Source organism: Myxocyprinus asiaticus, chromosome 3 (assembly GCF_019703515.2).
Source record: "Myxocyprinus asiaticus isolate MX2 ecotype Aquarium Trade chromosome 3, UBuf_Myxa_2, whole genome shotgun sequence".
NCBI lineage: Eukaryota > Metazoa > Chordata > Actinopteri > Cypriniformes > Catostomidae > Myxocyprinus > Myxocyprinus asiaticus.
This window is the reverse complement of record NC_059346.1, coordinates 36,757,868-36,781,613: the sequence shown is the minus strand read 5'-3', so window position 1 is coordinate 36,781,613 and position 23,746 is coordinate 36,757,868. Positions and strand designations below refer to the sequence as shown.

The window sequence follows — 23,746 nt, the reverse complement described above, 5'->3', positions numbered from 1 at the left end:
CTCTAATCCGAGTACTCAAGTAGACAAAATGACCAAAATGCCCATCCCTAAGTTCAATGAAGCTGTCAGCTGAGGACATGTGAGGCATCTATTACTCAGACTAGAGACTCTGATGTACTTATCCTCTTGTTTAGTTGTACATCTGGCCTTCCACATCTCTTTCTGTCGTTGTTAGAGCCAGTTGTGCTTTGTCTTTGTAGACTGTAGTGTACAACTTTGTATGAAATCTTCATGTTTTTGGCAATTTCAAGCATTGTATAGCCTTCATTCCTCAAAACAATGATTGACTGATGAGTTTCTAGAGAAAGCTGTTTCTTTTTTGCCATTTTTGATCTAATATTGACCTTAAGACATGCCAGTCTATTGCTTACTGTGGCAACTCAAAAACAAACACAATGTTAAGCTTCATTTAACGAACCAAATAGCTTTCAACTGTGTTTGATATAATGGCAAGTGATTTTCTAGTACCAAATTAGCAATTTAGCATGATTACTCAAGGATAAGGTGTTGGAGTGATGGCTGCTGGAAATGGGGCCTGTCTAGATTTGATCAAAAATGACTTTTTTCAAATAGTGATGGTGCTGTTTTTTACATCAGTAATGTCCTGACTATACTTTGTGATCAGTTGAATGACACTTTGGTGAATTAAAGTACCAATTTCCTTCCGGAACAGCAAAATCTGTACATTATTCCAAACTTTTGACCGCCAGTGTATATGTACAGGAATGACTGTACTGCAAAAGACCCCACTGTCAGGCACCTGAAGTTTGCAAATTACACCACGGTCATCGGCCTCATCCGCAACGGTGACGAGTCTGCGTACAGATGGGAGGTTGATCAGCTGGCTGTCTGGTGTGGTCACAGCAACCTTGAGCTGAACTTGCTCAAAACAGTGGAGATGATAGTGAATTTCAGGAGAAATCCCCCCTGCACCCCCTCAGGCTCAGCAGAGGTTGTACTTCCTTCGCCAGCTGAGGAGGTTCAACCTGCCACTGGTGCTGCTGACTCAGTTTTACTTGGCCATCATCGAGTCTGTCCTGTGTACATCTATAACTGTCTGGTTTGGTTCAGCCACCAAATCAGACAGAAGGAAACTACAACGGACAGTCAGGACTGTTGAGTGGATTATTGGAAGACCTGTACGTCTCCAGAATGTGGAAATGTGCAGGTAGAATCACTCTGGACCCCACACACCCTGCCCACTCCCTCTTTGAACTGTTGCCTTCTGGTCGGCGCTACAGAGCACTGAGCGCCAGGACATTCAGGCACAAGAACAGTTTTTCTCTCAGGCCATTTTCCTCGTGTACGTGAGAACACTTGGCAATAAAGCTCATTCTGATATATATATATATATATATATATATATATACACACACACACACACACACAGGGTTGGGAGGGTTACTTTTGAAATGTATTCCATTACAGATTACAGAATACATGCTGTAAAATGTAATTTGTAACGTATTCCGTTAGATTACTCAATGTCAGTAACGCATTCTAAATACTTTGGATTACTTCTTCAGCACTGGTAGATTTTTTCACTTGTTTTGACTATAAAAACTCTGCCAGTACAGTAAGACAAAATACACGTTAAAAATACATTCTCTGAAAAACCGAAATATCTTATGCAGTGTTGTTTCTAAAACAAGATAAATCAAATTGATCTTGTTTTAAGGATTTTTAGATATTTTTAAAGGAAAACAATAAAAAAATTATTATCAAGAATATGATTTTTGCCCTAATATCAAAGGTCTTACTAGAAAAAAATAAATTATGATCCAACTTGAATTTTCTTGATAAAAAATATGATCGTGCCTGGTAATACGTGCATGTAAAATGGCTAGAAATAGCATTTTAAATTAGCATAAAGCTGACAATTTACACAAGGTTTATTTCCATTTCTTCTGCTCCAAACTTACTTCAACCTTACTTCTCTGTCTGCTCGTATGAATGTAACACATCATAAGAAAGTGTTTCACCACTGTTCAAATACACTTTGGATCGCATCATTTATATGTATAAATGTTTTCCATCTGAAAGGACTAAATATTAAATGAAACAAATGACAATAAAATGCAAACAAATCTCTTCAGTAATCAAAATACTTTTTGAATGTAACTGTATTCTAATTACCAATGATTTAAATTGAAACTGTAGTGGAATACAGTTACTAACATTTTGTATTTTAAATACATAATCCCGTTACATGTATTCCGTTACTCCCCAACCCTGTGTGTGTGTGTGCGTGTGTGTGTGTGTGTGTGTGTGTATATATATATATATATATATATATAATATATATATAAAATAAAAAATAATATTCAGATAATGAAACTTATTGTGGCAGACTAGTAATGCATTGATAAGACAATACAAAGAGTGCCTTTTAGAATCCAATGTATTGTTTATTTCCATATTATTGAACATAAGCCAATCATTGGCCTAGAGTACATTGGCTCACAGCAATCCATTTTGCATTTCATTTGTCAATCAGTCTAAGATTAATTATTAGGGCATTTCTAAGGATGCGTCAATGTACACCTGCGTCAGATGCTTTTGGAGCATCTCACTTTGGTTGTGTCGTATCATATACATACCGATTTTGGGTCGCTGTGTCAAGTAAAACGTAGTTTGAAACTTATAAAACACGTCTTGAGATCCCTGTGTTCTGATTTGCACTCCATCAAGCTGTTTTGAATGCAAGAACGCGTTCTCATCTTGTGGTGTCTGCTGTCTGTAAGTGTGGTTTGTTCTCTGTATAAGCTGCGCATTGCCTATACAGCTGAAGTTTCGCTTACTGCCCCCTGGAGAAAACAGGTGATACTTCAAGCATGAATTGCTCCGAAGGTATGAATAGTCCTTATTACGGTCCGGAGACATGATTAATTGCGTTCATTGTTTTAACGCATTGTTTTTTATAGAATTAATCGCACTGAATTAACGTGTTAAATCGACAGTCCTCAAAATTATATGAGAACAATTCGCAATAGAATTTTCACTAGTTACCCCACTGTATTTATGAAGAGCTTTCAAATCAGTCAAAATAAAGATTTTTTTTTTTTTTTTTTAAGTGTGGGCCCATTAAGCACAACCTTCACTTGAGATGTTCACTCAAACACCTAAAGAGAACACACACCTTTACTTTTCTCACTTTGCATTATTTTTCTCCTCAGGGTATCCCTCTGAAGTATGACAGCAGTACTGTAAACCCGCTGGCCATCAAGCACAATGTTAAATCTCTGATCACAAGCCCGGTGAAAATCCCCCACCCCACCATCGAGGCAGCTGAGCATGAGAGGGCCAAGTACGAGGATGTAAAGGCATCAGAGCGTGTCCGCCACACTTCTGTAGTAAACTCCACTTCTGTCCTGCGCACCACACATACCGAGGCGGGAAAATCCCAGCTTAGTCCAGGCATGTATGAGGACAGCAGTGCACGCAGAACTCCCACCTACACCAGTACCTCTATATCCAGAGGATCACCCCTACTGCGAGGACAAGAGGGTAAGAATGCCTCATGTCTTGTATTATCTCTCACCTATTCTCTCACTCTATTATTCACTGTCCCTACACAGTTTTATTGCTCTTATAAAAGTAAAGATCCTTTCGGTGTGTCCTCACCAGGTGCGATACAACAAGAAATGTTTCTGTCCACACTAAATGTGAAACTGCTGCGCAACATGACGTTATAGCAGCCAATCATATAGTTGATGCTGAATCTGTTTCATGGTGGGCGGGGCTACCCAGTGTAATGACTCAGAAATAGAAAGCAAGTGATTGCGAAAATGTCCTGTTGCCTGTTACTTGTCGCTTTTCACATTAAGTCACACTCATCACTTTTTTCACATTGGCCTCTTTCAAACAGGAAGTATAACGACAGGTAAACCAGCTTCTCATGAGAGAAAGAGTGCACTGACCCCAACCCAGAGGGACAGTGTTCCAGCTAAGTCGCCAGTATCCGGGGGTGACCCCCTTGGCTCTCACAGCCCGTTTGACCCCCACCACAGACCTGTGGTACCTGGCGAGGTGTACCGGACTCACCTGCCACCACACCTGGACCCCAGCCTTGCTTTTCACAGAGTCCTTGACCCAGGTAATTTGGGGCATTCGGTTATCTTTCCAGGATTAAGATTTAACCAGGGTCCGAATTATTGCAGGGTTTGGGGGTACTGTCATTATCACTTTATTATACATTTCCATTTAAAAAAATGTATCAAAGAAAATTCTTGAAGACAAAGAAAAGTTTTTTTATGAGAACTTCATGAGATTGCAGCTTGAAAATACCTATAGAAATTCCTTTTAAAAGTCTGTAAATCACATACTGGTTTTAACCTTATGCTGAAAGACATTACTTCATCAGACAAAGAGCAGGTGAGTGACTAACCTCTGCATAGGTTTGGAAAATTTGTGTATTATGAATTAGTTCTGTTTTGAAACCATGCTCTTCGTACAAACAGGTAATGTGCCATAAAACAGTTCCTGCGTCACACACTCAATGTATTTTGGTTTTCAGTAATGGCTCTCTCTTAAAAGCACTACTCCTATCTCATTAATAAACATCATGTTTTGGGTTTTTAACCTGGTCTCATGCATAAGAAATATGCATTTCCTGCTCGACTTTCCACTACTGTGGCGATTCCTCACTATTGACGTCAAGAACAGCTGTCTTTTGCCTTTTTACCGCTCATCCTCTGTTTTCCTCTTTATCCCTCAGCAGCATACATGTTTCCACGGCAACCATCACCAACCGGTTACCCCAACACTTACCAGCTGTACACCATGGAGAACACTCGTCAGACCATTCTAAACGATTACATCACCTCACAGCAGATGCAGGTCATTCCACGACCCGATGTTGCAAGAGGACTGTCACCACGTGAATCGTCCATTGCCATCCCCTACCCACCAGCTAGAGGTAAGGAGCATGAGTATCTTTGTGTGTGTGTGTGTGTGTGTGTGTGTGTGTGTGTGTCCATGGGAGTGAATGAAAGTGACTGAAGGAAGAATGTAGTCTATAGATATTGTGCTTGTGTGAACTAGTGGCAACCTTTTCCAGACCATCAGAAGCAAATGACCTTAAAGCAAATTCTGTTTTTCAATTCATCGAGTTCAAAACAAATGTTAAAACCAGGGGTGGGGCTGTTCCTTAGATGTTGTCTTCCGCTGTTACAATCCTAGACCTGTCTATTAAAGGGCCCACATTATTTTCTGGTAAATAAATTTGCTACATATGGTAACTTTGCACTACAAGTACAAACTTCAGGAACAAGGTAATCTATTAAAAGTTAATCTGGGTGTGCTCAGGAATGGTATCATTAGATAATTAATGATGGGACATTTCATTGGAAGAATGAAGATTGATCCCTGACCCTTAGCCGGTCCTAATATGAAAACATCCTTTCCACACTGCACCATATTGCACTATGTAGTTCTCCTTTTTAATAACTGACTAGTAATTTTAATTAAAGTATAAAACATACATATGTTAGCACGTTATGTTGTCAGGCTGGTCAGCTCTCAGCCCTAGCCTACTAATCCAGTTTTTTGTAATTGAACTGAACTCTTTTGATATCTTGACATATTATTGAGATCATTTATTCTAAATTCTTATTCTAGTCTGTTAGTATTAAATGTTTCCAGAAGGTGAGTAGAGGGCGTTGGCTTATTAAGTTGAAGCTGACTGGTTTGTGGTTGATCACCCTATGGCCCTTTGCTTCTGTCTGTAAAAGGAATAATTGATCTAGCCCAGATGCCACCTACCATCCTGTTACCTCACCCAGGGGGCACAGGTTCCCCCTCCCTGGACCGCATCACCTACATCCCTGGACCTCAGACCCCTTTCCCTCCTAGGGCATTCAACCCTGCTTCCATATCTCCAGGTGAGGATCCCACCCCACCCCTCCTCTCCTATCCAACACCTGAACTTCCCCTTCCAGTCCTGGTGGTGGTTTAGATCTCTTTAGATCTCACCCTTTGCTGCTGCTTTGAACTCAGTTTTGCTGTTTTAATAGAAATGCTTTCTCCCACCTAAAACTAACTGTAGGCGCTTTAAGGTTTATGTATGGTGCAAAGCAGTGTTTCCTGCAATGCTGTTCAGCAGTAGTGCTGCACTGCTAGGGTTGGAAACCAATAACTTTTTTTCTTTAATTACCTGAACCAAACAATTATCGTGTCTTTCGGTTGAATTAACAGTTCTTGAATGTGTTTTCTTCTTTTGATGCGGAAGGGACACTGTTTAAAAATACTCAGCACTTACAGCACTTACCCCCTGAACAAAGCACTCCTATCAGCCGGTTCTTTTTAGTGAATGAAAAAAGTACTGAACTGTAAGTAATTTGTTTTATTTCCAACTCGACATGAACCAATAATTGCTACTGTGTTATGTCAAATTAAGGCTTGTAAGACTTACATCAGAGTAATTACTGGATGGTTTGTTGATATGACGATGTGTAGTTAGATACACATGAGTTTTGTTGTAATTAGTGATATTTTATGAAAATTAATTATTACAATATTTTAAATTAATAAAATATACTAAACTTTTGCAAGAATCTGTTCTGTTAGGTAACAGGCTGATGAGGGCAGTAAATCCAGTAAGAACTGCATTTCTTCAAAATATTTATTTTAATCAAAAGTACCTAATGGAACCGTTAATGAACCAGTATCTTAAAGGGGATTTGTAACAGGAATCAAAATAACACAAAGACGATGCATATTTCTGTTGCTTTGCCTTCACTGGCTGCATGCAAAAACAAAGACAGAGCAACTAGTGCAGTCTAATTTAAGAATGAATAATTTATTAGCTGTTTTTTTACTGAATACATCAAAAAGACTCCATTCAAAAGTTATCCAATTGATTCATCTGCCAAACCTAACAAGCTTCCCTGCGGTAAAATCCAGATTGTTTAGGAAACATGGACGCAGTGTTGAAATAATTAAAGCTGCAATGCAGGATTGCCTAAAAATATTTGGCACAGGCTTTAGTCATTCATAGACCTGTGTTCCATAAACTGTGCATGAGAAACTCTGGCTTGTAGTTTAAGATTAATATGTAGGATATTACTCAATATCTGAAATATTAGCATTGAAGAGCAAAATCCCCCAATTGCCTCAAGTCAGATTTAGCTACCTCCCCTGCTGCCCTTCCCTGGGAATCCTGCATGCACCTGCCCTGTACGTGCATCTGAAGCAAGCAGAGTGCTGTTTCACTATGCAGTTAGGGTGAAGGCAAATTTTGGCCTGGGGTTAGTATTCTCTATTTGGTAGTTTGTCTTCGGAGTGCAGGTGGTCTGGAGGTGAGTAGATCTATGGATAGCTGGTCTGAAGGTCAATTCACACCGAGAGCGACAAGAAAAAGCAAAGTGAATCTCAAAATCGAAAACTATTTACACAGAGAACAAAACGATAATGCACTGGGCTGAATGAAAAGGAACATTTGCTTGATGCATGGTTTCAATTTCGAGTCTAATTTGCATCTAATATGCTCTATGTGTGAATATGCTCTACAAACTGTTTTATGTCTCCTTTAATCTCAGTCTGTGTCTCAGTGTTACAGAAAACATCAGTACAAAGAAATCAGTACATCAACATCAGTAATTACATGAATGGTCTTCTTACACAGTTTGAATCTTGCACAGGAGTGTGGACAGTACATACAAATAATTGCATTATTAGATATAACCTTAGTTTAATATTTTGCATGGTCTTGTGTAATGGAACCTCAAATAATTCTTCATCTTGCTGTTGAGAACCTGTTAAAATGTATCAGCGAGCATGCCATTGTGAATGGAGTAAAACGAGTTTGTCACAACAAAATTTATTCATATTAAGGTCCGTCTTTAATCATTTCATATCACTGCCAGTTACTGTTTAATGGATGTGGTATCCCGAATCTAATTGCTGCTCCTAACAGCAACAAAACTTTCCCCGTAACATCACTGTTTGTGTTTTTGTGCTTGTCTTCCCCCCTCACAGGACATCCTGCACATCATGCCACTGCAGCAATTGTGGAGAGGGAACGAGAGAGTCAGAGAGAGAAGGAACGAGAGAGGGAGAGGGAAAGGGCAGAAAGAGAGCAGAGAGAGCGAGAGCGTGCATCTGTAGAATATATCCGTGGAGGTAAGACTCACTGACACACAAATGTCAGAATTGTGAATTTCAGACTGAGAAGTCAATTCTGCACAATCTTATGTGCTAAGGAGGAAGTGTCATTGTTTATGTCTTAGGTCCTGAGCAGCCTGGCCGTCCATGCAGCCGTAGTTTCTTGCGTTCCCCCTCACCCTCAGTGAGATCACAGGAGGGTGTCCTCCAGCAGCGCCCTAGCATATTCCAGGGCACTAGCAAGAGCGTTATTACCCCTCTCATGTGAGTAATGCACTATTTTTGACATCATAAATGAGTTCATTAACCCTCATGTTCTCTTTGGGATCTGATATCATACAATTTATTGAATATTCATTGAATTTGGTCAGTTTTAATCTGACTAAAATTACATAATTTAAATTAACAAAAAATATTTTGAGTAATGATAATGTGCAAAATAAAATAAAAAAACTTGTCAAACTAACAGACCAAACTTAAATCATATATTCAAACATTTAGAAAAATGTATAAACATTTAATAATTTAAACATGTATCGAACATATCAAAGATATATACTGAAGTATAAGTTACTGAAGTAAGAATTATGTATTAGTTAAGAAGTGAGTTACTGTATTCTGAATTCTTTATGCTTTAGGGTATTGCATTAGCGTTTTTATGGAAACAGCATGTTCACAACGCAAGTTACGAATTTTGACTAGCATGTAACCTAATTCAAGTTCACCTGTTAACCCGTTTATAAAGTGGTTAATTTTGCCAGTGTTTAGCTCTTTCGGGTTACGCAGCTGAAGTGGGGAAACATCCAACATACTAGATTATTGGATTAGATGAGTCAATTATTTCTAGATGTTTCTTCTTCTAAAAAGATGTTTCTCTAGATATTTCCTCTTCTGTTTGGGCACTGTTAATATCTCACATTGTTTTTTCTCATCATATTTTCATCGAGTATATTGTTATTCAAATGTAATTATCGCCATGTTGTGTCTTTTTCGTCTTGTATACGTTATTGTTAACGAAATCTAAAAAACCTTCAATTAAAATTTTCACTCCATTTTGTGGGTCATAAAACATATTTAGCATTGAATTATTTAGGTTTTATCTTCATGATTTTTCTTAATCTTATGTGAAGTGATTGTTTACAATTTCCACTTGATAACTTGCCTCAAATATCCTCCATTAAAAATGTTACATTACTCATGAAACTCATGTTACTCTCAGAGACCCAAGATTTAAAACATGGATTAATGCATTGAATTTTCACATGCTACGATTCTCTGATTGTTGTGCACACTGTAACAGTACAATCCTGCAAGTTTTTTACTTGGATTTATTTTATTCAATTTTTCTACAATATGTTTTTCAGTATGAGTTAACTGACCCCGAATAGAAGTGACATTACTATATTAGATTACAATCAGCTTTATAAAAATAGTGCATGGCAATTTTGTGGTAAAACAGTAGGTCATAAGAAATGATTTGATATTATTATGATTTTTACACACACAGCATTGGGGTCTCTGGTACCCCAAACAAAGAACGTAAAGTGAATTTCAATACAATATGATGGTTTAATAAAACTCATAATGTGCATGTTCACATCCATGGGTTGCATTTTGTTTACATACTCTTAAAATTATATTTTTGTGTAGATGTTTTTTTTTTTTTTTTTTATCTGGTTGTTTATATTTTTGAATTTGTTTAGCTGTAGTAAAGTTCATACTGATTTCGTTGTCCAGGCAAATGCCGTCGCAAGTAACTGCAGCTCAAGCCAACTCCCGATACAACAATGCAGCTGATGCTCTCGCTGCCTTAGTGGACGCTGCTGCCTCTGCCCCGCAGATGGATGTTGTAAAAGTCAAGGAGGGCAAGCACAGTAGCAGTGGCTCCCATGATGATGACATGCTGACGTCATCACGCCGGGCAACGCAGGAGTCACAGGACATGGAACGCCGTTCAATGCAGTCACAATATGGGGACGTGTCACTGCCTGGTGGGAAGCCTTCCCATACTGTGTATGCAGAGGGGGGAGGAGGTGCAGGAAGCAAAGAGCAAAAACGCATAGAGGAGGAGCTGCGCACACATGGGAAGACCACCATGACTGCTGCAAACTTCATCGATGTCATTATCAAACGGCAGATTGCTCCAGATAAGGACTCTCGTGAGAGAGTCTCTCAGAGCTCGGACTCCTCCAGCAGCAGTGAGTGTCATCTCATACACAATATTATGATTCATCATCAGGGCTTGGCAGTATAGTTAAAGATGATATTCGATACAGATCTCTATACTAATGTATGTGCCCTTAAATGGCTTAACATTTATTTTGTATTTTTTAAAGGAACTACAGTTTTAACCAAACAGCTATTGTTGCTGCATAGATTCAAAATGTAAAAAAATAAAAATTATAATAAAGGCGTGTTTTGAACTAAATGAATACAAGGAGTAAAGATAAACAGTAATATATATATGTATATATGTATATATATATATATATATATATATATATATATGTGTGTGTGTGTGTGTGTGTAATTTTTTTTTACCAAAACCTTTTAATATAAGAATAATGACACACACTGACTTCTGTGAGCTTTTTTTGAGTGATAACTCAAATTAGTAATTGAATTGAGTTTTAAGTCAAATGTTTATTAATTTATTCATTGAAACAAATTTTGAACTGATTCATGGAATCAAAAAGTATTCAAACATCTCTTAACACACTCAGGAATGGTCACAAGACTAGTCTAATGAAACACTCTTTTGTAGAGTTAGTGGCCAAAGAAAATGTGCATTAAATGCTAAAAGGAAAGAAAGACGAGTCTGACCATAGGTAGTATTTGCGAACTGGCAAAAAGTTGGTCACAGTAGCACACAAGCTAAATCTGCACTAGCTGCATCTGTGTGCAAACATCCTTATATTCTGCCCAGATGGTACAGGAAAGTAAGCAGACAGTGCTGTTAGAAATATACAAGACTTTGAGATGTACGTCACACATTAACAGAAGCCCTAATGAGATGACTAATGTCATTGAGGCCATGAGACTAATAGTACAAAGCACAACCAGTGACCCAGCTGGAACTTACACTGATAACAATGGAAAAATCCCTGACCCAACCTGTTGACAGTGTAATTCCATTATGGAGATCTTAACACAGGAGTGAAAATCGCTTTCTTTCCAAAGTGACGTACTTTGAAGGGTAGGGGTGGGTTGATGTTTCGATAGCTGTTTTTACTTGTTCTCAATGCCACAGCTAAACTTGAAATGATATGAAACATGCTTTTTTAAAGATTACTTTGGTGATTTTTATATATATATATATATATATATATATATATATATATATATATATATATATATATATATAATTTATTTATATATTTATTTATTTAAAAAAATAGATTATAAGTAAGCCATTTGTAGGTTGATATCATGAGTGTAAACATTATGGCAATGTGATGCTTTCAGCATTACACTGTTTGAGCATCCTCGACTAGCCTGACATAACAACATTGGCTCAACCAGTGATCTGTTCAACAAAGGGCAGTCGGGAGAGCATTTAAGAGAAAATAGTTTGAAAGCAGTCAATGTTTTTGCAGTTCCATTTCGTGAAGATATTAACAAATTATTCAATTATAACAATTGCATATAACCTTCAACTTCCAAATGGTGGCTCTTGACAGTTGTCTTATCGACTAGTTTTGATGGTGGTGGTGCTACAGCAGCAATGCTACTTCTAACCATAGTTAATGGGTATGCAAGAAGCAGGGAAATGTGTTAAACGTGTTGGTCAAATATTATGTAATGAACAAACCAATCATTATGCTTTGCCTATCTACATGTCCTCCAGTGTCATCCAGTCGTTATGAGCCTCAGGGTGGAATTGAGGTGATTAGTCCAGCCAACTCTCCAGCACAGAGAGAAGAGAAGAATGAGGGACCTTTCCCATCAGAAAAGAGCTCTCAGCCAGCTTCAGGTGTGGCAACAAACACCTGAACAATCCACAGCCAGTAACATGAACATCTGTTATCATAATTGAACCTTCATGCCATCCCAGATGTGACTTTATTCTGTTGAACTCAAATTAGATTAAAAAAAAATGAAGAAGAATATTTCAGCTCTGTAAGTCCTTACAATGCAAGTGAATGGTGAACAAAACTTTGAAGCTCCAAAAAACACATAAAGGCAGCATAAAAGTAAGCCATACAACTCCAGTGGTATAATCCATGTCTTCTGAAGCGATATGATAGATGTGGATGAGAAACAGATAAATATTTAAGTATTTTTTTTTTTTTACTATAAATTCTCCTCCCTGCCCAGTAGGTGGCAATATGCACGAATAATGCAAATTGCCAAAAACAAAAGAAGTGAAAGTGGAGATTTAAAGTAAAAAGAGTACTAAATTATTGATATTACTTTTATGCTACTTTTATATGCTTTTTTTTGAGCTTCAAAGTTCTGGCCATCATTCACTTGCATTGTACTGACCTACAGAGCTGAAATATTCTTCTAAAAATTTTATTTTGTGTTAATCTGAAGAAAGTCATACATTTGGGTTGGCATGAGGGTGAGTAAATGATGAGAGGATTTCTACTTTTGGGTGAACTATCCCTTTAAGAAATATATCAGGTTCCCGCGGATCCTTAAAGTCTGAAAATGTCTCAAATTCAGTTTTCCAAAAATGTAGGTCATAAAAATCTTAAATATTCAACATAAGTCTTAATATTTATTTAAAGAATTCTTAAATTTGGGGCGGAAAGACAGGAATCGTGATATGACCTAATGTGATTATCAGACTTCATAACAATACTATTTAATTAAATAAATGCATGTGCTGCGTCCTTCAAAATGAAAACGCAGCACTGTTGTATTTTCTCCAAGCACACGTGGGCTGTTTTCAGCTGTTGCAGACCAGTTCGCAATCATTAAGCAATATCGGAAATTTATGACAAACTATCACTAAAGCTCATCTGTTGAGGATTATGTAGTGTTGATGAAATATGACAATGTTTACTTTTAATTGTTTATATTGTAATACATTGTAGATTATTGTAGGAATGCACATTTTATATCCCTTATTTATTTGAATGAGCAGCTGGAAGCAGTGAAGCACAAACATTTCAAAATAAGAGTCCCCGGTGTATTTCAAAGCCTTTAAAGTTAGAAATTCCACTCTATAAATCAAATCCAACCCTGTTTTACTGATAAGCAATGTTAAGGCCATGTTGAATGTGTGCCCATGCCTGTTTAGGGAAGAGTCTGTGATACATGATTTATTTTGAGATTGTGTTGGTTTTGGTATGGGGATACTGTATTAATTTTATTTGTTCAGGTCTTGAAAAAGGTCTTAAAGTCTCAAATTTGATTTAAAAACTGCAGCAACCCTATACAAAGTATTCCTTGCAAGTAACATATGTGTTCGGTTCCTTTTCTTTTTTCTTTAAATCCTTAAACCAGTAATCACGAACAACTGGACAAGTCATGGAAAGGTTATAGAAGTTCGTTGGTCAAGATTTGTGAACCCTATATTATATTAGTCCAAAAGGTAGTTTGTTTGACCTCTTTTTCTTGTGTCCTGTAGGTGGAATGAGGTTTGATGTAAGACGGTACAGGCACTCAGGAGATTCAGGTTTGTCCCAGCAGCCTCCCTCCTCACAAGCAGACAGCTATGCGCCCGTCCCAAAAACACACCGCATCATGACCCTCGCTGACCACATTTCGGTAATTCACACTCACATTCACCCTAATACTATCTAATTTCTCAATTCACACCTGCTTAATTTATCTCTCTTTCTCTCTCTTGTAGCATATCATTACACAGGACTTTGCCAAGAGCCAGGATATTCCCCCATCATCCTCTTCATCATCTTCCTCACTCTCCTCCACATTCCAGAGCTCTGGTGTGGGAGGTGTAGGTCGGGTTAAACTCCCTAACCGCTATAGCCCAGAAAAGCCAGCAGCACCTACTACACACCACCAGAGACCACCAAGCAGAGTATCTCCTGAGAACTCATCTGATAAACAGCGAGCCAGGTACACTTGGACACAAACACTCACTCTACATGCACACGGCCAAACATTTCACCTGGTGAATTCCAATGAGACATTTGACCAGATACACACACAAGCCTTTCATAGAATTGTTGTATATCGATGTGCCGTATTTTTGTATGTACACACCCAACCAGCCACACTATATGGCCAAATATATGTGGACAGCCCCTTCTATGTAATAGGTTTGGCTAGGCCCCTTAATTCTAGTGAAGATGCATCTTAATCCTACAGCATACAAAGGCATTCTAGAGAATTGTGTGCTTCCAACTTTGTAGCAACAGTTTGGTGAGGGCCCTTTTCTGTTAAAGCATGACAATGTCCCTGTGCACAAAGTGAGGTCCATAAAAAGTAATTTTACTGAGTCAGGTGTTAAAGAACTATACTGGCCTACGCATAATCTCTTACATCAGGAGCAAATGGTAAACTGAATGGGATTAATACATTACCAACAAACTACATGAATTTAATTGTGCTTGGAAAAAGATGCGTTTTTTACTGCAGTAATCGCTGGGACCGGATTATTTACTCCCGCTTCTGAATGGTACACTCCAGGCTTACACATCCTTTTTTAATAAAATAATTATGTATAACTAACAAATAAAGCCTGGATCTGAATTCCTCTGAACACCTTTCGGATGAATTTTAACGCCAACTGCGAGCCAGACCCCATTGGCCAACATCAATGATGACCTCACTGATGCTTGTTTCTGAATGGAAGCAAATCCATGTTGCCATGTTCCATCATCTAATGAAAAGCCTTCCCAGAATAGCAGAAGCTGTTATGAAGGACCAGCGTCCTATCAGTGAGCATGTTTACATGGACACCAATAAGTTGAGAACTACCAAAAATCAGCTTATTCTAAAAATCTGACAATACAAGAAAACATTGTTTTCATGAAATTTTACATTTTATTCTCTGCTTTTGAAGTCAAAATGTAAACAGGCATGCGCATGACACTTGTGCACATTGGATAAGCTGGTAAGAGCCCCAGTAACAGTGGTTACATGCAATGCAAAATCGCGAAATCTTTTTTTGCCTCAATAAAGGAAAGCTGTGTACATGACCACACACATTGTCAGTTTATTAAGCATAATTGGTGCATGTAAACTCGCTCAGTGGTTTTCAGATTAAAAGCTCGAAAACTATGGCGTTTGCGTGTCCACATACTTTTGGTCATATAGTGTATTATTTGCTGTGTTGTCTATGTTGAGAACACAAGGAACTTGAGTATTCCATTAAAATCCTCATTTGAGAACCTTTGGTCAAGTACACAAATCCTTGCAAAATGCATTCATACATTTTGCACACTGAGAATGATGCCCCAGAGGCAGTGCCTTATCAGACACTCTCTTTCTATCTCAGACCAGGCAGGTCTCCTGATCGTGGACGAGGACTGGAGAGCTATGAGCCCATCTCTCCCCCTCAGGGTTACTCTGGGTTGGATAAACAGGAGGCCAGTGTGCTACAGAGTCAGAGACGAGAGCAGGACCTCCCTGAACAGAGGTAAAAACTCATTGTCTCTGTGTACTCATGTGAATGACCCTTTTTCTTTGGACATATCTGACTTTCTTGGTTTTAATGTTTCACTTTAAAATTTAATAATTTTGCTGCTTGTATTTAGTGTGGGCACTGCTAGCATGTGTCAGAGTGCTTTCAAATACATTTTCTGGCATTAGATCAGGACCATCCATCCAAACCTAGAATACATTGACATGCTCCTAATTTAATTTAATTCTGGATCTAATTCCAATTCCACTTACAATTCAGGTTCCTTAACGATTTTGAGGAAGGAAGACTTGAATTCAAGACCGTTCTTATGCCTTTGACTAAATAATTCAAAATAACCAGCTTGTCAGAGTCATTCATTTGTGAATCAGACTACACTGGTCACTCTGTATTTTTGTTGCATGCGACCAGCAAGGACAATGCAAAAGAAAGAAACTGTCTATTTATTGTCTTTGTATTATTTTGCAGTGCACCGTCATTCTCATAACATTCACTACAGACTGCAAGCTCACAATTTAACTAAAACATTTCTTTTGCTGTGGCACTGTAGATTCATGGGCTGCACGATATATTGAATTTATTGAAATATCGCAAATGTACATAACACAATATGTATATAGCAAGAGCTTTTGATAAGGTAATGATAGGCGCATTGGCGTTGACTCGAATGGTGGAGCATGTCACAATTTGTATATGTAGCTGTAACCGGTGCTATCCTGTGCTTTCACTCTGCATTGTGTGTGCAGGTAATAATGAGACCAGACGCCAGTACACAAACTTAAACTTGGCCTGTTTATTGGCCGCTGTGGTCTGTGTGGATATATCAAATGATGGGTTTCAATTAACTGATTGCCCCGAGAAATCATTTCTGTCAGTCTCAATTTCAGCGCAGACTGACAACAAGCATGTTAAACCAAAGCTAAAAGTTTGTCTATGGAAAGCAGTTCTGGGTGGTGGGGGCTCTGATGTTCTACGCACTCCGATGACATCTGCATAGGATTTATCGTATTGCATATTGCATTTTTCAACAACTTATCACATATCGTATTTTTCCTCCATATTGTGCAGCCCTAGTAGATTAGCAGCACATCTCCACCACTCATTAGCAGTGCAGGAAACACTATCAAAATATGAAATTCAGGATTTATTATTTATAACACCATCGTTTCTCGATTCCTAACCCTATCACACATTCTGATATTTTACCTTTCTCTTTAGGACTGACTCTCGCTCTCCAGGCAGTGGCAGTTACCTGCCTGCATTCTTCACCAAACTGGAGAGCACATCTCCTATGGTTATGTCCAAAAAGCAGGAGATCTTCCGCAAAGCAGAAGTCGGTGAGTTACAGACCACATCCCATTTCCCCAGAGCCTCATAACTGAGTGTATATGCTACTTACATTCATGCTGTTGAAATGGATTAAAGTTCACTGCTCTGATATGCTGATGCTTTTTATTCAGACATTTATTATCTGATTACCACCATTATACGTCATTGGTGCTCTTTTTTTAACAGGTAATGCTCAGCCAGGCACAGAGATCTTCAATCTTCCAGCAGTAACAACCTCAAGTGAGTACATAAAGACTATCCGTAATCATTAAATACAGAACAGGGGCAAAATGAGTAGGCAGTGTCTAACCTTTTGGGCAAAAGCTATTTTCACTAACTCCGCCCACTATTGCTCAACAATTTACACTTAAAACAAATAGAATATATCTCTATTTATACTTTGCGTGAATAGCATCTACCACTATTTATGGTTGATGTAAATAGCATCTACCTTCTATTACAACTAGGCCCTGATTTGCTTGTGCAATCTATGAAATTGCGTGTGCACATTGTGGGTGATTTATGTAGAACAATTGCACAAATAACCATACATTTTATTTGATCAAGTGCAGGAAAGGGCATGTTTTTATAAATGGCATTTAAATTAAGCTTATTTATTTATATGATTATATTAAAACTTCATAAACCCCTGCTATTTAGCAATAAGTTGTAAGAGCAGTTAATCAGAATACCTGTACTTCTCTTGAAATGTTTCAGTATGATTGCGGAGCAGAAGATGAAATCATTTAATTTCATAATTTACAAAGAAGAAAATACTGTTTTATTTATATGTTAAGCCATCGCACTACATGCAGTGTTTCAACCGTTAAAATCAGTTTAAACATTGAAATAGGACATAATTTTGATATAAATTGTTAGTTGTTTTATTTATTTATTTTTTTATTTTTATTTTTTATAAGTTATACCAGTTATGTTATCAGTAATGATTTCATGTTCTAAAATTATCAGCTAAATAAAAAAATTTTCATGTCACATTAATGCCTATCAACAATCCTGCAGCATTGGGTGTACAATACTGGTTGTTAGTCTCTATTTTGCCACAGTGGTGGTAATATGGTACATAGCTTGCATCAGATTAATACCTGCCTTTCAGTCATATTAATTTCCTCTCACAGTAATGGCCAAAGTATACTTTGGGTGTCCGAGTGGCAGATCGCTCCGCGCACAGTATGTGAAACACAAATTGCGTCAGCACAGCTGCGCGGCTTGCCGCCTAGATTTTCTTTACCTGTGCACGCGGTCCTCGGCTGTGCACGTCGCTGACGCATGCACCTACTATTGACTACTGAAAGAGTATCACAAAGAAGTTATAGTGTGCATGCGTCAAACACATTCGTATTCGATCGCGGTAAGAAGAGTATACTCACAAAGGCAACACGGTCAACTAAGTATACCTGGGTCTTTACCGTTTCTAAAATGATTTTTAAACGTGATAAATAACTTTGCAGGTGCAATTCCAATGCGTTTGCATCAACACCACCCTTTATTGTATGTATGTTGGAGGCACACCTCTAAACTGGATATTCATTTAGGTAAATGCGCAAATATTGCCAAGATGTGTTATTTTTCGCATTTGAAAGACTCTATATTCAGAAGACTAAGTTAGTAGATCAGCTTGGACAGTTTTTGTGTGCTATCAAGTTTGCAAATGTTTTTATATATGCAAACTGTTACTAAATCTGGGCCTTAGTGTAAATAGCATCTTCCATTCCTTTACACTGTAAATAGCCACTGTCAAATATGTAAGAATGCATGATTTCTTTAGGAAACTGACATGCCATTTGTATCATATTTTTTAATGTGCATAACTTGATACAAGCTTTAAATGTTTTCCTTTTGCTCTTCATTATTTTTCTTAGATTTTTCCAATTTGTGTTTGTTTGTCTGTGTTATCCTGTACAGACAGTGTAAACACCAGAAACCACTCGTTTAGTGATCCAGCCAGTAATCTGGGTCTGGAGGATATCATCAGGAAGGCTCTGATGGGAAACATGGAGGAGAGACAGGAGGACCAGCAGCAGCAAGCCCAGCAAACAGGAAACACCTCAGGCAGCATGAGCAGTATTTCAGAAGGCCGACAGGAGGCCAGTCCTTCCCCTAACACAGGTGCATACTTTAAACACACATCTACAGACATGTTTTATCTAAAAAAAGGAAAAACATACATGTTCCGTCTCCTGCTTGTGTCTCTGAGAACAAACATTTCAACAAATGTGCATGCTGGCCGCTTCAGAACTGCCATGCTGCTTGCCATTCAGAGTCTTAGGCTGCATCCGATATCCATACTTTCCTACTGTATAGTATGAAAAAAACAGTATGCCAATGGAGTAGTATGTCCGAATCCTCAGTATTTTTAAAACATTAAGCGATAAATACCAGATTGACCTACTATTTCCAGCAAGATTGTGAAGTACGGAACACTTTACTATCACATAATGCAACGGAAGGTAAAGAAACGTCACGTTAAAAATGCTGGATTTAAAAAAACGTTGGAGAACCTCGATTCAGGCGGCTCTTTTCAACTGTAGATGCTATACAGTAGGTAGTCAGCCAGAATGAACCTTACTTTTGCGGGTACCCTGCGGCAACATAGAAGTCACATGTGAAACTCATTCACAAAATTGCCACCAGGAGGTGCAAAGGGACAGGTTTTTTTTGCACCTTTGTTAGTCAGAATGACATAGGCTAGAATAGTGACATTGGGATTTCTAAAAGAAGATCAAACAATGCAATAAATTAACTATAACATTAAAGTTATAGCATTGTAATGATTAACATAAAAAGGTGCAAGACTGTTTTAGGTTATAAGTGCTACTGTGACATTAATTTCCTAATGTGTGTCGGGAGTGTGCATCAAACATAAAAAATCAACACAGGAGTTATTCACATTTATAAAGGAACCAGACACATTCCTGTTCAGTCATATAAGCTGCAGTTTATTTGTCATGACAGTCATTGCTTCAACTAACAATGTCCATTAAGGCTTTGAGTACAAAAGCACGCAAATTTAGAGAAATATTGAAGAATTCTCATGTTTGTTTTACATTTCTTCAAAGAAATTTCTTCAAAAATGTTTGTTTTACACCAAAATGAAACACTATATTTTTTTTATCGGCATGACAGCACACTTTAATAAGAAGAAATAAGTTCAGCTTTTAAGATTTAAAATAACATTAAAGTGAGTAGTTATTTCTTAATTTGATGGGGATTTATTTTTGTATTTTTACTATTTTTTTTGTCGTTAAAGAGTGCCAGAATATTTATTTAGTATTATTTAAGCAACTCAAGAGCAAACATTAAATATATGACTGATTTGTTTTTGATCTGCATGGCAGGAAACTTGTAATAAATAATATTTACCTTAAAACAACATACTTTGATGAACTCGTTTTAGAATAATTTACACTACCATTCAAAAGTTTAGGGTCACTTACTCATTCTTTATTTTTTATTTTTTTCACATTTTAGAATAATTGTAAAATCATCAAAACTATGGAATAACATAAATGGAACTATGGGAATTATGTTGTGACTAAAAAAATCCAAAATAAATCAAAACTGTGTTTATATTTTAGCATCTTCAAAGTAGTCACCCTTTGCCTAGAATTTGCAGAAATGTACTCTTGACATTTTCTCAACCAACTTCTTGAGGTATCATCCTGGGATGCTTTTTAAACAGTATTGAAGGAGTTCCCATCTATGTTGGGCACTTATTGGCTGCTTTTCTTTATTATTTGGTCCAAGTCATCCATTTCAAAAATGTTATTTTTTTTAAATAAAATTTTAGTTTTGTAATTAAATTAAAATATTGGCACAATTATATTTTTGTCTACAAAACTAATTTCAAACATTTAAGCATACGCCTTCAGATCAAAATATTTTAAGATCATGAGAAAGATTTCAGGCAAGTGACCCCAAACTTTTGAACGGTAGTGTAAGTACTTTTGAATCCACAAATTAGATTGCTTTTGTTTATATATGTGTGACGGGGAGGAGGGCATGGCAGGGCCGTGAAGATGCATGCCTGGCGCTGAGTTGCCCCAGTCAGTGAGACAGAGAGATAAGGAGGAGCCGGAGATGCCAGAGAGAGAGAGAGAGAGAGAGAGAGAGAGACACATGTCGACACACACACACATCTGTGTGTCTCTGTCTCTTTCTCTGGCATCTCTGACTCCTCATCTCTCTGTCTCACTGACTGGGGCAACTCAGCGCCAGCCATGCATCTTCATGGCCCGGCCATGCCCTCCTCCTCACAATATGAAATGTATAATTTTTTCAGAAAAGAAGACATATTTTCTCTTAATAGACTAGCATTTTGGCTGTGTACTCACAGAACGACGCAAAACACCAACTCAGAATTATAAATGAAAACTACTGCGTTGGCCGCAGAAGTGTAAATTGGCCTTTTAAAACTAGACCTCCACTGAAAATCACTCTGAACATTTAAATATGACTCAGGACCAGACTAAATCTGTCTGTAAACCCAAATTGTAACTTTCTCAGTCTTTCATCCACCTCAGCAGGAAAGCAGAAGCTTCAGAGCAAAGCTAGCAGCAGGAAATCCAAGTCTCCTAACCCAGGCCAGGCATACTCTGCTGGAGAGCGGCCATCTTCTGTGTCCTCTGTTCATTCGGAGGGTGATTACCACAGACAGGCTCCCTCTTGGGCTTGGGAGGACCGGCCATCCTCTACAGGTGAGCTACTTGATCCTTTGCTTAACTAGGGATTGTTTGGTAAAAATGCCTTTATTAGTGCAAGATTATTTGATTCTGAAACATCACAATTCCTCCCTGTCCCCAGGATCTATGCAGTTCCCATATAACCCCCTGACAATGCGCATGCTGAGTAGTACCCCTCCCACCTCAATGGCCTGCTCATCTCCCTCCATGCAGTCCCAGCAGCAGTCACAGGGTGGTGCCGCCGGCCCTGTGGCCCCAACACGCGCATGGGAGAGAGAGCCACCACTATTGTCGGAGCAGTATGAAACCCTCTCGGACAGTGATGACTGAGGCAGTGACCAGATTCCCTCTCTTAAACAGAGGGACTCTACAAGCATCCACCCCCACTTCTGTTCACCATCTCCCTTCTTTCTCTGTCTTTATGAATCCCACTAACTGCCACTCAAGAGTGAGATTCAACTGGTGAGGAGGATGTACATTTGGTGCTGCTTTTGTGCCCACTGGTGGTCAGAGAGCATTGCAGAGTGTGGCTGGTTTGATCTGATAACAGCTGGAGAAGCTTTGATTTATGGCCTGTTTGGAGAGGAGAACATGAAGAAATCCAAAAACGAATGTAAATGTGGAAAGATAAAAGGATGTAGATCTCATAAGGAAGCGTATTTGCTGAAAATTTGTTTCTGTAAAGAAATATATATATTTTTTTTTTTTTTTTTTTTGTCTTTTAAAAAAGAAAAAAAAATCCATTTATGTAAATAGAATAACTTTTTTGCAGTGTTTTTCCTTTAACTAAATTTTCTGCATTTTAACTGTTGCTTTTTCAATTTAACCCAGTTGGGTGAATAGAACACCGCATCGTGGACATTTTTGTGGTCAGTCACGTAAAGAGCATTGAGCTTCCCAGATCTGAAAATAGCGGTCTAATCAAAACGAAACGCAATGAAAACTTTGCTGCAATGCCAATTACTGCCCTGTTACTTAAGGGAAGAATTCACAATCATTCATCAACTGTTTGTAAGCGGACAAGACAAAATGAAAGTAAAGACGATATCAGCTTTTTCTGTTGTTATGATGATGCAAATGTCACTGGTGTAGGAGCTGTCTGATTCAGTCAAACATCTCACATAAGATGAATGTTTCTTCAGTGTTTTTTCTTTTCTCACCTTTATTTGTGCTCTGTTTTGCCTTTGTTCAGGAGTTCAGCAATGGCCTGTTGCAAAACAGTTCAGAGTGTATGGGCTTATGATCGAATGTTTAAGGTCCCCCATCGTACCCCAATAACCCCTTTGCATTTTGAGGAGGAATATGTTTGTGTGGGGGAATATACTTGTAAATCCTTCTTTACAAATCATAAAGGAGTACGTATAACGTGTATATCCTATCAAAAAAATGATATGTCCTAGACCACAAAACAAAAATGCAAAGAAAAAAAGAGGAAGTACCAAACTTGATACATCTCTGCACTATTGTTGTACATTTTTTTTCCTTTGTAGTTTTTGAGAAACTTAAAATCATACTACCTGTAATCTAAGTTATTCAATGTAATGCAAAGGTCTGAAATGCTTTCAGATATATTCCTGTTTCAGTCTCATACTCCATTGGCATTGGCAGTTTTAGACTTTGTTCTAATCTTCTTGCTGTTTTTCTAACTTGGATTATAGCGTATAGAATCGGTACCATTGTCTCGGTTGCTGCCGAGTAGTGGCGGCGCTCATTTAGAGATGGAAATATCTCGGTGCCTGAATAAGTGAATAAGCTCAATTTTAGTTACCTGTAGAAATAAAGTAAAATGTGATGAAAGCTAATGAGCACTATTTGAGGTCCCTGATATCTGAAGGCATCTCCTTTTCCCGTTTCATGTGCTTTTGCTTTGTTCAAGTAACACCACCTGTCCGCTCTTTATTTTAATTTGATAGTTTGATTTTCTTTGGATGTTTAAAACAACAATGTTGAGCTCATTATTGAATTCTTTTTTTTTTTTTCAATGATTTTCAGCATCTATATTCATCCTGTTTTTTAATGGGATGTCATGTGTTTACAGTGGTGTTGACAAAAAATG

General features: G+C 38.0%; 1 protein-coding gene across 17 annotated transcripts in view; it reads left to right on the top strand.

The window, feature by feature from the left end:
• Window positions 1-23,014, top strand: part of LOC127427329 (nuclear receptor corepressor 1-like) — a 137,778-nt gene extending 114,764 nt beyond the window's left edge. For 11 of the 17 annotated variants that reach the window (XM_051674922.1, XM_051674908.1, XM_051674901.1 and 8 more), the window contains 16 exons: window positions 3,177-3,507; window positions 3,869-4,096; window positions 4,718-4,918; window positions 5,733-5,882; window positions 7,978-8,121; window positions 8,229-8,367; window positions 9,841-10,301; window positions 11,951-12,076; window positions 13,682-13,821; window positions 13,907-14,133; window positions 15,518-15,658; window positions 16,880-16,998; window positions 17,177-17,230; window positions 18,914-19,117; window positions 21,532-21,705; window positions 21,812-23,014. In XM_051674922.1, coding sequence (XP_051530882.1) covers window positions 3,177-3,507; window positions 3,869-4,096; window positions 4,718-4,918; window positions 5,733-5,882; window positions 7,978-8,121; window positions 8,229-8,367; window positions 9,841-10,301; window positions 11,951-12,076; window positions 13,682-13,821; window positions 13,907-14,133; window positions 15,518-15,658; window positions 16,880-16,998; window positions 17,177-17,230; window positions 18,914-19,117; window positions 21,532-21,705; window positions 21,812-22,020 — 3,048 coding nt within the window. In that variant the 3' untranslated portion in view covers window positions 22,021-23,014. The remainder of the gene's footprint in view (window positions 1-3,176; window positions 3,508-3,868; window positions 4,097-4,717; window positions 4,919-5,732; window positions 5,883-7,977; window positions 8,122-8,228; window positions 8,368-9,840; window positions 10,302-11,950; window positions 12,077-13,681; window positions 13,822-13,906; window positions 14,134-15,517; window positions 15,659-16,879; window positions 16,999-17,176; window positions 17,231-18,913; window positions 19,118-21,531; window positions 21,706-21,811) is intronic. The other 6 variants (XM_051675003.1, XM_051674996.1, XM_051674927.1 and 3 more) reach the window with 4 other exon arrangements.
• The last annotated feature ends 732 nt before the right edge of the window (window positions 23,015-23,746 follow it).